Source organism: Balaenoptera ricei, chromosome 15, assembly GCF_028023285.1.
Source record: "Balaenoptera ricei isolate mBalRic1 chromosome 15, mBalRic1.hap2, whole genome shotgun sequence".
Lineage (NCBI taxonomy): Eukaryota > Metazoa > Chordata > Mammalia > Artiodactyla > Balaenopteridae > Balaenoptera > Balaenoptera ricei.
Genome location: NC_082653.1, coordinates 47,732,041 through 47,746,528, shown reverse-complemented (window position 1 = coordinate 47,746,528; position 14,488 = coordinate 47,732,041). Strand labels below are relative to the sequence as shown.

Here is a 14,488-nt window from a genome sequence, read left to right as displayed (position 1 = left end):
GCATTCGATTGTTTCATTGCAAGAAAATATGGAATTACAGCCATTCCCTCCAATGACTAATATTTGCTGCATTAAAATATCAAGTTTGCACCCTGCCGCTCGGTTTCTGGGCCTTCCTGGGAACATAAGAAGTGTTCATTTCGATGCCAAATCATGCTGTAATCTTTTTGAAGGCGTTGTCAGCAGCAGTTAAACTCAACACATGTTGTCCCATAATGCACATGACTCTCCGGAGATGATGACAGTGAACAGCCTTGACCAAGTCACCTGTGCCCAGGAAAGGACAACTGTGTCACTGCTGCTACCTGGCCAATCCCAACGGCTAAGGTGACATTGACCGTGAGGCTGATTTCAGGGATGCTAATGTGGAAAAAATGTGCATCCTAGACCTGACGAAATCCAGTAAAGTCACTCAACTTCTAAAACACCTTTTTCCCCCACATATAAATGTATAAGAATGGTTGCCAGTGATTGTCATGGGGTGGCAATAATTTGAACTTTTAAAAACGTTTGCAAAATAATGATAATAGCCAGGTTGGGAATATGGGTGTAGGAGGGATTGGGACAGATGAAGTTGATAAGAAAAATATAAGCAAAATGCAAGTTAAAGAAATTTACTCATTGAATTATAGAGGCTTAAGGAACAACAGCAAAGACCATGAATTGCCCCCAATATCCATTCCTCCCTTTAGCCTTAGTAAAGAGATCTCAATTTTGTGCAAGGCAGCAATGCACCCAACTAAGAGAATATGTTTCCCAGCCTCCCTTGCATCTGGCATGACCATATGACTCAATTTTGGCCACTGAGCTGGAAGTAGAAGTAGTTGGAATGGGAATTCTGAGATGGCTGCTTAAAGGGCGTGGCTCACTGGAAGGAAGGCCCTTTTTTCTTTCCTTCCTTCTCCTTCCTGCTCCCTGGAATGAGGACGCGATATCTGGATCTCCGGCAGCCATCCTAGGCCATCCTTGAGGATGGAAGCCAAGCACTAGGATGGGGAGTTAGGCAGGTAGAAGTCTGGCTCTGCCTCAGTAGCCCTGGATTATGTATTTCCAGATTTCTTTTGCATAAGTGAGAAATTATCTTCTATCCTGTTAAAGCTACTGTTTTCTGTTTAAGCTGCATTTTCTGTTGTATGCAGCCAAGCCCAACCCTAACTGAAACAGGACCCTCTTCTTTAGCTAGGGTTCAAGCTCCCACTGTTTGCCTGGGATAATGTGAAGAATGTAAAGGAACTAAAGGTATTATAGTTCTTTAAAGAAATAAGAATTCTTCGTGGGTAGGGTTACTAATAATTTTGCAGAGACCAAATTAGTGCCTCATTCACTTCCCAAACTTTACTGTGTGCCTAGCTTGTGCCTGGTGCAATGGTGGGGATGCTGCAGGAACCCCAGCCCACCCTTTGGCCCACGTTGCACGGTTTTGAGTACACTCCTGCCCGTGATAGGAGAGTAAGCCTATCACCTCTGACAATGACTCAAAGGGTCCTTGAGTCATTGTCACTCTCAGCAGATGCCAGAGACAGAACAGTGTGCATTTTCCCCACGTGCTGGAGCTGCAAGAAGTGTTAGGAGCTCCCCATACCCTAACAAAGAGGAAGGTTAAAGGAATCCTTCAGAAAACGAGGCTCAAAACCATGGTGTTGTCTTGACTGCCTCCTCATGCTCTGCTAGGACAGAGGTGATGGCGTTCCTATCGTAGTTTTGAGCCCTTTTAATGATTTTAGCAGAAAGGTTTTGCAAAATTGCATTTTGTGTCTGTGGAAGAGATGCCCGACTTATTGGTTCTTGTTTACATGTCTGTATCTCCCTACTCTTTATGTATTTGGTAAATATTGCAATACTTTGCCCCCAAGAGGTCAATTTGTTTACTTTGAACTCTGAAACTGACACTGATATTTATAGCGCTGTCAACCTGTCATTATTTGTTTTGATCAAATTGGGGAAAGGGGAGCTTCTCAAAAAGAAGAGAGAGAATGAAAAAGTGTAAGGAGAAAAAATTACATTTATAAAGCAAAAATAGGCTTATTAAGAATTTCAGAAATTCTATTTCTAAGGGCTTTGAATCTCTCCATCTTCCATTTTCTTGCCTGGACAGAGCTCCCTTTGAAGTCTTTGGAAGCTTTCTAGAAGAAAAAATACATACACATGGGTGTGGAGCTGAAAATGGAGCTCCTTGTTTCGCCCTTTTAAAACGTGTTTTTCGAAGATTTGCCTTTCATATTGCAGATGCGAGAGAGGATGTGCAATTTTACCTTGTGTAACATCTTTGCCTGAAAAGCTCCAAGTATTTGTAGACGTTTTTTAATGAATAGTTCCCATGTTTGCCTGCTGAGGAAGGCAGAGGTTTGTGTAATTTACTTCCATTTTACACCTGAGGAAACTGATGTTTAAGGAAAAGAGGCTCAGAATTTCAACCAGTAGCAGAGTTAAGAAAACAGTCCCTTGTTTGGACTGGGCTAATGATGCCCAGTCCAATGATCCTGGAGGTTGAATGTGACCCCCAAACGAAAGGGTATCATTAGAAAAAATTCACCGTAGACGCTGTCATGTCCCATTTTAGTATGAATTGGGTTTAGTATGTAGGATCATTTGTAGTTATTTTGACTGCTTTCTAGTTTAATGGCCTATTTATAATTTTAGCAACTTCTGATTTTGGATCTATTATTGAAACCGAGTTTTAATACTGCTTTTGTTGTCATTCTAACTCATTCTAAGTGCATGAGAAAAACTAAACCAGATATGGAAACACAGAACTCAGGTCTGTGTGTATCAGATAAAATTATACTTTGACTAATGTTTCTTTTTGTACACACAGAACAGTTAACAAACATGCATAAAACTCAAAACTGTGTCTTTAAGGTGTCTTGATAAATGTATGTGAATCACAGCATAAACTCACCTGAGCATGTACATCACTATCATTTTTACTAAAAAGATCAAATTTAATCCTAAGTACTTCTCATTATATCTAAATCATTTGTTTGTCATGTAAGCCACTGGAAAAGCACCAACAGAAATAACCTGAATCAGTAGAAATTACGTCAACACCCTTTAAGAAGGGCTCACGGAACGCAAAGTCAGCATATCTGTCCTTTCAGCATTTACCAAATGTCCAAAAATGTGTGGCAGGAATTGTTCAGATAAAACAAAACTAAACTAAAACTAAACGAATGCCTCAAAAAAACAAAGACATAGCCCCTGACCTCAGAAAGCAAACAGTCTAGGTGGAGGGCGGCAGACAAACCAGATGAATTAATAAAGGGACCAAACTGCTCAATGACTCTCTCACATGCACAAGGTGTTCTAATTCAGAAGCTCATAGGAAATTACAGATAAATAGCTTAAAATTTAAACATGTGCTCGTTTCTGTTCCCTATTTTCTCATCTCAACAACCCCCTCACCTGACCTTTATCGTCACTTCCCTCTGAACCGTCCACACTCCCTCCCCACACCTCAAGCCTGGCTCTAGAATTTCCAAATAGGGAGTCCCATTTTATCATTCTTTCTTCTTCCATCGCAGGGATGGAACTTAAGGCTTGTGTTTTAAACTTATTATGAGAGCCATAATCAATTTTAAGGAACATTTCTTTCAGCCTTGAAAGGTCAGCTTATACATGATATATGGCCTATTCCTTCCTGCTGGGGTACCTGTTGATCTATTTAAACTCATCCGTTTGTCTAAAAATACTAACTTAGTGTCATTAGGAGAATAGAAGCATAAATGTCTCCAAAGAATATGGAGGTAAGAATCTGATTTCTCACCCGTATTATCACTGGTATGGTATGTAGTTAAATAGCTTACAGAGACTCCTCTGTTTCATCTTTGATAATTTACTATTACAAGGCACATTTAATTTCTGTCTATAAAATATGAGTCAGTAGATACGGCTTTTATTTTTAGTTTGCTGTTAAGGAAATAAAAAACAAAAACAAACATCTAAAACAGGATCTCTAGTGCACGGGACATTTTTGGTAGATGTTCAGACCAAGAAAAGGAAAAGCTGGCTTGGCTCAGAGGGTCTTCCATACCTGTTTTTCTTTACTGGGAAAACCTGTAGTTTGAAGGAACATAAAGGAAGGACATATTCTGCTTTCTTCCAAAAATGCCTCGAGCTTCCGGCTTATGGGCAAAACAAACCCTTTGAAAGCAGAAGAAGCCGTCTTCATTTGCAGTTGTCACTGAAAGATATTTCCAGGCTGGAAAGAATTTCTTTTCAAGGTATTTAAAAACCATCTATCTTAACAAAAGAAAAATGTGGCTTTTTCAGGTCACTTCTTCATACCCAATGATGAATATGTTTTTAATTAAAGCCTGGGCACCAAATTGGGTTTCGTGAGAACCACTGTGATGCCTGATCACTCTCCTGAGACACTCACCACCGTTGGTACTGACGCTAACTCTTGACACCCGAGGCCACTTTGTGTATTCAGAGGTTAGAAAGGTGATTTCTGAGGCCTGGCAGCTGTTGGTGTTAAAGCTATTGTGTGGGAAACAAAAGCCATTCTGTTCTGTTCCCCGGGTGCCTTTGTATCATTGATTCAGGAACTGTTTCATAAATGGGGTATAATTCTTTACCAGGGAATTTCATTACTGCCCATGTTTCAGTGTTAGTGTATGCTTCCGGACAGCAGAGGGGAATGTCTGAACATACCTCCTATGGAAGGGATCTTGGGTTCTGACCTCTGTGAAGATGCTTGCATCTTAAGTCTCTTAATTAGACTTGTGACTACATGCCTTCATACCACCATTTATGCTTCCTATCTTCCTCACTCTAAACCACCAGACCCAATCTGCTGCTACCAGGCTTGTCTTGCAAATTAATGGGAACACAGTACACACTGGCACCTGGATGTACCAGTGTTAACTGGTTTTCTCGCAGAATACCTCACTGGCCTGTGCTGGGAAATTTTCATAGGGCGGACCAGAGTGACATTTATTTGAAGAACAGATACTCTTTCACCCAGATGATATATTCATTATTGTCATTTAGAAGGTCTATCAGTTTAGGAAGTTTTTAGTTGCATGTAAAAGAATCAAACTGACCCAAAGAATCAAGGAAACACAGTGGGTTGCAGTCTTTCTCCCCAGCTCTTCCTCCCTCCCTGTGTTGTGCCCTTGCTGTGTGACTTTGAGGTTCCTCCCACTACAGGGGGGTCTGCTTCCCCACCTCATGGGTGTTGGGCTCCACCGTGTGACTTGCTTTGGCCAGGCTGAAGAAGTATTTCTTATTTTCACTTACCTTCTTGCACTTCTGCATTGCCATGAGAAGAACAGACCTAGTTCTCTCTCATTAAAAAAGATAGGAGAGATGTGAGGCTAAGCTGAAATCTGCAGAGTGGAGCCAAAGCCAGCTGAATCCCGCTGACATCAGCCTTCTTCCAGCTGACTCAGAGTTACATGGGTGAGAATAGATGGCAATTTTTTAAGCCAATGCACTTTGGGGTGGTTTGTTATGCAGCACTGATAGCTGACTGATATTTATTTCTCATGTAACTGAAGAGTCCAAAGGTAGCATGGGCTTCAGGTAGGATTTGAAAGGAATTCCTGTTCTATTTCTTTGTGATTCTCTTGGGGCTTCATCCCAGAATGGTTTCCCTCTTGGTGGCATGATGACTGTACTATTTCAGGCTTCACAATCTAAACCTCGTACCATCTGGAAGGCAAGAGGCTTTTCTTCTTAAACCATCACACGAAAGTCCTGGGCTTCACTCTGATTAGGCCAGCATAGGTCACGTGTCTATCCTGGGCCAATTGTTGAGCAAGGAGGGTGGGATTATGCAACTTGGTTTATGTCAACCAGAGCCCCCTCTTAAAGATGGGAGTGGGTTCAATCTTTTCCAAAATCCCCGGTGTGTCTCATTAGAGGTGGGAGTGGGGGTGGAACAGATGCTGAGAGGCACCAGCAACATTAATTATGAAGAGAGTCTAAAACCTCCGAACTTTGTTTTGAATTTCTATTAATACCTTATTTGGCTCAAGACTTTTTTTTACCTCCATGTTGCTGGGCTAGCTCGAGCTAGAGAGAGGGGATTTATTCTCTAGATCACATATGTTGCCAGGTAAATTGCAAAGCATGTGACCCCACTCATGCTGCCTTAGGCACTGGAAGGTAGGTGGGAGCCCAGCTTTCCATAGGACTTTACCATTAGCCCGCTGGACTTCCAGCTCCTGGTATCTCAGGATTTTAAGAAAATTAAAAATAGGTTTGGTCTACTAGAATTTGAAGGTCTCTGACCTAGAGGGTGAGTTAATGCTAATGTAACGAGAACTTGAGCGAGTGGGACACATTGGTGTGGATGTCATTCCACTGACTCCTGTCCTCCATTGCTTCTGATGAGAAGTCAGCTGTAAACCCTGTTATTGTCCAGACACACAGGAAGCATCAAATAAAAATGTGTGTTGAATTTATGAATTAAAAAAGAGAATCAAGGTCTTCTGACCCAATCCAACATTCTTTTAAGAGTACCCCAACTTCCCTGGCAGTCCAGTGGTTAAGAGTCCATGCTTCCAATGCAGGCGGCATGGGTTCGATCCCTGGTTGGGAAACTCAGATCCCACATGCTGTGCATTGTGGGCAAAAAACAAACAAACAAACAAACCGACCCCACCACCTCTTTGTAAAACCTTCCTTTGTACATTTCATGCTCCCACTGAAGCCTCTGCAGGAAAGTAACCAAACAAATCAATCCAGGTAATTTTTTCAAACATGGACATTAAAATGATCACCTGTTACTTTCTGTGCTTCTAAGAGTCCTCCCTGACCCTAAGTTATTTGAAAGACTGGACAATCCTTATCATCCAATATGCTTTTGTCGTTCAACACATTTGTCATTCTATAAATATTACTGAACACCTACTGTGCTCCAGGTGTTGTGTGAGGGATGCAGAACTGAATGAGAGTTAATACCTTCCATCAGGCACCCTGCTACTGTAATCTAATTGTTCAAACCTTGGACAGAAGGAAAGATTGGGACCTTTGATGAAACTACAGATTCTCAAGGAGCAACTTGCCTGTCTTCTTGGGGAATTATTTACCTTATCATCTCTAGTCATAGATGGCCTGGGTTCTATATGAAACATCTGTCAACAATAAGACGAAAATGATCTAAATCAAGTATTTTGATGTGAACCAGCCTAGGTGTTAGGTATATTGCCATATTCTTTCACTAATTTCTTAAAAATTACTTCCCATAAATTTCCTCAGGGCTGCACAGGGGCATTTTTCAGTTTGATTTGCTGGTAATATCCTGGTTAAGTAATTGCCAATTTGGGAATGCAGACTCAGCTACATTTTCCTCAAGTCCCTTTTTCTCTTTGTATTTTTTTCCAGTTGAGTTATGCCTTGAACCATACAAACAGAAAACTAACGTTGGAAGCTAAAATAACTGTCAACGCCAAGATTGTAGTGGTTGGTGCGTCCAGTGTTGGAATTTCCTTCCTAGAGACATTGATATTTTGGTGAGTTGTTTTACTTTATTTGTTTGTTTTTAAAGGGACCTTTCTCTTCCTACACCTGAGAGGATCCCTTGAAAGGACAGACTTGAGCTTTTTGCCACCTCACATACGTTGCCTATGTGGATTAATGAATCAGTGGAATATTCTAGATTAAGGGTTGGCAAACTCTAGCCCCCCAGGTCAAAACAGGTCCACCTGCTTTTGTAAATAAAGCTTTATGGGAACACAGTCACGTTCATTTATTTATGTGTTGTCTCTGTTTTGTTGATACAGCGGCAGCTTTGAGTAGCCGTGACAGAGACCGTTTGGCTGGCAGTGCCTAGTATAGGTCACTCTGACCCTTTCCAGAAGAAGTTTTCCAGCCCCTATTCTATACTGGTGCTTCCCTTTTTTGGCTGGATTATAAGAATCACCTAGAACATTTGTTAAAGATGTAGATTCCCAGACCTCACAGCCATAGAGAAGCAGAAACTCCTATGGAGGGCCCTGGGAACCTGTATTTTAACAGGTGCTCTGTGTGATCAAGCAGGTTTGGGGACCAGTTGCGACTGTATGCATCACAAATAGGCTTCAGAAGTGGCAGACAGTCCAGGACCTTTCCTTCAACACCTGCATTTCAGGTGCCAGGGAACAGAGTACATTTCCCCAGGACAGCTGAGGTCTGTGCAGCTGTTTGATGTGTTTTCTGTTATCCTCAAAGCACTGCACAGTTTCCTTGCAGAGCCCATTTTCCCCATAGGTGATTCCTGAGGGTTCTCAGCTCCCCCAATTAGCTCTCCATCTGCTCAGCGAATTTCAGCCTCTCTTTAACAGGAAGAGCCCTGGGTTTTTGTCCAAGAACTTGGGTTCATGGCCTGGCATTGCCACCACTGGCATGGAACCCTTGATGTGTGCCTGACTTCTCTCAGACCCAGCTTCCTCATTCATTTCGTAAAAAGTCTCTAGATGTTTCCAAAGACCCAGGCTTTGGAGAACCACAGACTCCTAAGTTAGGAGAATCCAGTTTTTCCCAAATCTTTTGCTCAGGATCACATGAGAAACTTTAGCTACTGTTCAAAGCTGTAGGTGCTAAGAGGAGAGTGGCAGATGGGGAAAGGCATCCCCGCCATGACTCCTCCCTCCGGACAAGGAAAAGCGTGGAGGAAATGACCCCTAGAAGGTGTTTGTCCTTGGTGGATATGGAGACGAACTAACCCAGATGGTTATTTTGCTCATTTGACATCATACGTAACCAAAGATTTTTTCACTTTCCAGCCAATTTGTTCAATTATCCAGAACACACCCTTAGTTAACCAGAAATAAGTCGCCTGTCTTTATTGAAATTAGCAACCAAGTTCACAGGCTTTAAATACTGTGGTCAGTCTACAGCAATCTCTCATTGCAAGAAAGAAATCCTGAGAAGCACCCAGGAATCTCCATTTTCCTGCCTATTCCACTCTGTATTTTGAGGGCTTTCCCTGTTCTGACAGGTCTCTTCACCTCAGACTCTGAACAGCAATCTGTACAGCCACTTTTGGAAGATGAATGATCAGGGTGGAGCTGTGAAATTACAGTAGTCAAGAAGTTATCATAAACAGATCTTAAATCTTAATTTAGCTATATATCTTGTCATTATGTCTTCTTTAAAATGATTACATTAAGATATACACATATAATTTTCTTTTTGTGGAATCAGCTTAGATTTAATAAAGACAGGTATAAATTTTGATATAAGTACTTGGTTGATTAAATTCGTCAATCAGACAGGCCTTTTTAAAGCATTTTAAAGTGCTCATAATTCTCTATCATCGTTATACAGATGACGTGCACTAAAAAGAGACCGGGATCAGTTTACGGATATCAAATCCTGAAGAGAGGAAATAGTTCTCTCATTATTTTCTCTAATTATTTCAGATCAGCAGTCACCATAGTAACCTGCTGCAGATTTTACTTTACCAATTTAACTGCCATTTGAACTAAATTTTGTAAATGATTTGAGTTGGAATGAAATTGAAGAAACAGAGTTTTCACCAAACACTGACCTCCAGTGAGGATTAAATCCACATTTTGGAGGCAAGATTTAGGAAAATCGCCCTCCTACGCTCATGCCCTGCATTATTAAACTCAGTTGGGGGGCACTGTAGTTCCTGGAAAATCCATTTGAGGCCCAGTACAGCCGCCTCTTTTTCCAGAAAATCTGGTCATCCTGTCATCTGGTGACAAAACAAACACAACTCTTTGCTCTTATATTATTTACATGCAAAAAAAAATTGCAAAACACCTTTGGTCTCCTCTTCAAAGACACCAAAAGCAGTCCTTGCAGAAATTCTCTTCTTTCCACAAGTGCCACGGTGCTACTAGGGGTGCTGACGTGATTTGCCCAAAGTCACCAACTAACACAGACACCAGGATATAAGCTCCATGTGGGGTGTGAGTGTTGGGGGGATGTTTTGGGTTTTGTTTTCTAGTACAACCTTCTGTCTGGTCTTCAGCTACTCCCAGTCTACAGTTACACCTGTACGGAGGACACACTTTCTTTTCTGGTTGTCAGGCCTGTGGGTCACCCTGCATCTTCTTTTTGTCCTTACAAGGGCAAGACCTCCTGGGCCCTCCAGTGCCTGGTGACATGAGTGACAGGTGTTTTCTAGGGACACACACCAGCACCCCCCTGTGGTTCTCCGTGTCCTCCTGGTCCTGGTGAATATTCCAGCGCTGGGCTGAGTGGCAGCCCTGCCCTTAGACTTCCTGCAATCTCCATGGACCCTCCTGAGGCCCCTGGCTAGCTGATGCAGAAGGGCGAGGGTGCAGGGTGATTCAGGGTGGAGGTGAGACTTGGCTAATTTGTCCCTCCACCCCCGGGTCTTGTGCATCTGTCTTCTGAGGGCGCTGTACCCAAGCAACTCCATGGAGGGCAGAGGAGGGAGCGTGTTCAGGCTCCCAGGCCCCACCCTGCGGGCACACACACCCTGGCCTCCTTTCCCCTCATCACCTGCCTTGCCGGGCTGTGTGCCCCCTGGGTGGGGACCAGGGGCTGGGCGGGGGAAGGACAGCAGGCACAGAACCAGGGCCGGGGAGCTTTCTTGGGGTGGGGGGCATAGAGGAGGAAACCCTCACTCATCCTATGGAATAGAGGGCAGTGAATTGGAGGGGAAAGGCAACTCTTAAGACACTTTGCTGTGAATTATCTGTGTTTCTCATCATGCCCAAGACATTCAGGTGATGGACCTGAGCTATTTTTAAACTGTGGTTCTCACGTGTTTGTTCGACTGCCTGGCTCTTTGGGACGGAACGGTGTTGGCTTGGGCACCGTAGGCGTTTCATGTACATTATCCTTCTTGGTACTTCTATTAATAAGACCTCTTCAAAACCCCAAACATTGGTTTCTGGCAGAAAGATCTTGGCCTTGGTCATCAGCCCACCTCTGCTACCAACCAGTGCTGTGGTCCCGCCCTCCTCCTCTGCTGAGGGAGGGTCACGGCAGGGCCCCCCTGGTCCTGCCAGCCCTGGGCACTGTCACACTAGGAACTCCACCGACCATGTCAGAGGTCTAAAGGGAACTCCCTATTCTTGGATCAACAGCCAAGGCCGGAGGGGAGCTTCTGTCATCTGTCAAGGAAATGCTATTTCCCGAAGGAGAACTTCGCAATGAAGTCTGAAAGCTCTTTCCAGAAAGCAAGGGGCCTCTTTTCACGCAGCTTAGCCGGTCATATTTTTACCAGTCCCTTTGTGTACCAGGTCTGGACCTGATGAACTCCCCAAATGTAATGCTTTGACTATGTCAGGCTTTCCACAGTAGTACTCCAAAATCATTTTTAAAAAAAGAAATATGAATATGCTCTACCAAAAAAGGAGTAGCAACTGGGCCTATGGACTCATCCTACGTCTTATGTCCTTTTTACTCAAAAGTTTGGTCTGGACTCCAGCAGGATTGGTATCGCCTGGGAGCTGATTAGAAACACAGAATCTCAGGCCCTGCCGCAGTCAGTGTCCCAAACAGACATTTTATTTTCCAGAATTATTCACAACAGCTTCTTCCCTATGTCTTGGGCGTCAAGTCACTGAGCTGAAGCAGTTACTATTTGATTCTGTTTCAGCTCGTACGTCTCTATGCTTTGTGTATTATATTATTTACTCCCAATTATGGAGCAGTTCCTTTTACTCCATTATTTTAAAATCTTTCCTAATTCAGTTCTGATGTAAATAATCTCTCGAGGAGCCTATAACGGGGCTAGAAAAATTCATGAATGACTCCTGGGCTGACAGTGACTGAAGGCAGCCCTGGGTGGCATCCCGCCGAGGCTGGGTGGTTAGAAGAAGATGCACTTTGGTCCACGGGAACCACCCACCGTCACCTCGGCTTCCACTTCCACCCCCGGGAAGAGATATCTCAAAATACCCACCAAGTCATCTCACCAAAGGGTGAAGTTTCTAGTTTTGGACCTGGGCATTGATCCCTCATCTGGTGGGTGTGTCGAGGTAACTAAGACTAGCTGGGAACGACAGGGCACGTTTGTGAAGCTGCAGTTGTGGCTGGAGGACCAGAACGCATGTTATCGGACTGCACAGGACCACACAGCATCCGGCCCAGCTGTGGGGTCTGGCGGCAGCAGCCGAGCGCTTGCAGCTTAATGAGGCTTCTTATCTTTACCTTTGTCTGAGGACGTCTGAAGCCTTCGTTGTGGCTTGTCACTAATTAGGTGACTAATTAAGTAGTCAGTGCTTACGTGCTGATCTCAGAGCTGAAGCCCATGAACAGGTTAGTGGCTGTCCATGCCGTTGGCCTCTGCCACATGAATTGAGGGCTGTGTGCTCACCCCAGTCACCCTTTGGGTACCAGGGAACTGCAGGGTGGCGGCCAGGCCCGTGGCACGTGCCCGGGGCACAGGTGGAGATCCACGGGGCAGGTCACATCTCCCCATCTTGTTATGTTGGCATTACAGTGGGGCCTGTCGGGGCTGATACAGAGGCCCCTCTGATGGCCTGGTAGGGGGGAAATAGAGGGGTGGGGCAGTATGTCAGGTTCAAAGGCTCAGCCTCCCCACGCAGAAGGACCTGACGTCCTGCCTCCAGAAAATACTGACCTGGAGCTGTCCCTGGTTCCTAATCACCATCCCATTTCCTAACCTGATTCCAGTATTTAAATGTACAGGCATCCCTGGTTTTATTGCGTTTCACAGATACTGCTTTTTCTACAAATTGTCTTCACGATCGCACAAAACACAAACCGCATACACGGGCCAGTAACAGACTCGCCTGCTCAGCCTCTGTCCTCTACTATCAGGTCATTTTCAAATGACGACATTGGCTCCGTCTTGGCTTGCAGTCCTGCAAAAGCTGAAAACAAAGAATTTGGTGCCAGTAGTTTATTTGGGGGTGATCCCTGGGAACTACCTGAGCGAGCAGGTGAGATGGGACCGGCAGGAACGCCAGCAAAGCCCCCAAATCATGTGCCTTCGGCTCACCATGGGCAACGAGGCTCAGTCCCGCCGGGACCCCCTCTGAGGACACAGCTGGGAACGGTCCCTCCGCGCCCGAGGAAGTCGGGTATTTACCCACCAGTTCCCGTCCATCTGGGCACCCTGGGCTGTGCTTCCAGCCTGTCTCTCAAGCTGCCACAGTCAGGGGGAGACCCCGGGCAGAGAAGGCAGGAAAGCATGGGACGGGAGGACCATTTGCAGGGGATGCGGGTGGGCCCGCTGCCGGCCCGCTTTCTTTCATTTGTTCTCCTTTCTTGATGTTCGTACAGTTGCCCTTTAACGAAGGCGTGGGTCTAGACAAAGGCAGAGGGAAGCGAGGCCAGATGAGAAAACTGTGTCGGGAGCGTCTCCTGATCTCCCTCCACCTCTCTTCCCGGGCGTCCTGGCAGCTCTAGAGAGAACCCAGGTGCTCTGCTCCACCAGAAACCTCTGCTGGAACAAAGAGGGACAGTGGGCCTGTCTTGGCAAATACTTGATTTCTCCTTCGGGATGGAGATGAAATTAGATCAGCAGTTTTCACCTTTAGCGCCGCCTGGGAACCTGTTGCAGGTGCCGATACAGGCCCCCCTGTAAGGACTGAATCGGAAACCCGGGGCCGGAGGCTGGGACCCGTGTTTTCACGCCGGTTTTGGGAGCCCGAGAACCACTGAGTTGGAGTAGAGTCAGCTCTCTGCCACTACTGCTGGGGCCCAGGTGGACCATCTGACCTCTCTGAACCTCCATCCTTTCCACACCTGTGCAACAGGGAAAGCACCCAAGATCTCTCCTCCTCCACTGGCAAGAAGGCAAAGCACCTAGAAAGACCTAGCACTCAATTCTTGCTAGACTGACACCTCCCCGCTAATGCCATTTGCATGTCCAGATCCCGGTGGGAGCTGAGCAGTTGTGAGGGAATTGCCTGGAGAGTCATGATGTGGGAGGTGCCCTCTTCCCCAAGGACTGGGGATGAACCAGAGGCGTTTCCTGAGGCGTCCGTGCCTGCTTCCTGGGAGAGCGCCTCGCCTGGCACAGACGGCCCCCTGGAGTCCAGTTAGAATGGCCACCACCTCTGGTCTAGCGTCAGGAGGACCCAGCAAGCAGCCTAGCACTCTGTGATGTGTCCATGTTGCAAAGCTGCCCGGCTCTAGAGAGTTTTTGGCTGTCTCCTTAGACGGGGGGAGACCCAGATGCCTTCTGGACCAAAGACGTCCATAGTCACAATGGCCACATCTGCAGCTTCAACTGATCATCTCTGCCTTGTGGGTGTTTCTTCTGGATGTTTCTTGGGTCCTTTTCTGATGTTTGGATGGTTTACAAATCTGAATTTGGACATCCTTGTGACCTCTGTTCTGCCACTAACCTCGAGTTTATCATGTGCTTCTTAGGGGACTCTGGCTATACCCCCACCCCGAGCCCAGGAATTCTGCTGCAGTAAAAAAAAAAAAAAAAAAAAAAGCAAGGCCACGACAAAAAGTTCAGTCTTTACTCAGGTCCCTCAAATATTTAATGGGATCATATGCTTCCTGCATAGAAACTTATACTAAACTGTACCCTCCTTCCTTGAGCACCCAGCCCCCTGGGAGCCTCTCAGTTTTC

At 45.2% G+C, this 14,488-nt stretch overlaps 1 protein-coding gene across 7 annotated transcripts in view; it reads left to right on the top strand.

The window, feature by feature from the left end:
* Positions 1-14,488, top strand: part of CFAP61 (cilia and flagella associated protein 61) — a 256,494-nt gene that overhangs the window by 144,745 nt on the left and 97,261 nt on the right. For all 7 annotated transcript variants that reach the window (XM_059898316.1, XM_059898315.1, XM_059898314.1 and 4 more), the window contains one exon: positions 7,333-7,460. In XM_059898316.1, coding sequence (XP_059754299.1) covers positions 7,333-7,460 — 128 coding nt within the window. The remainder of the gene's footprint in view (positions 1-7,332; positions 7,461-14,488) is intronic.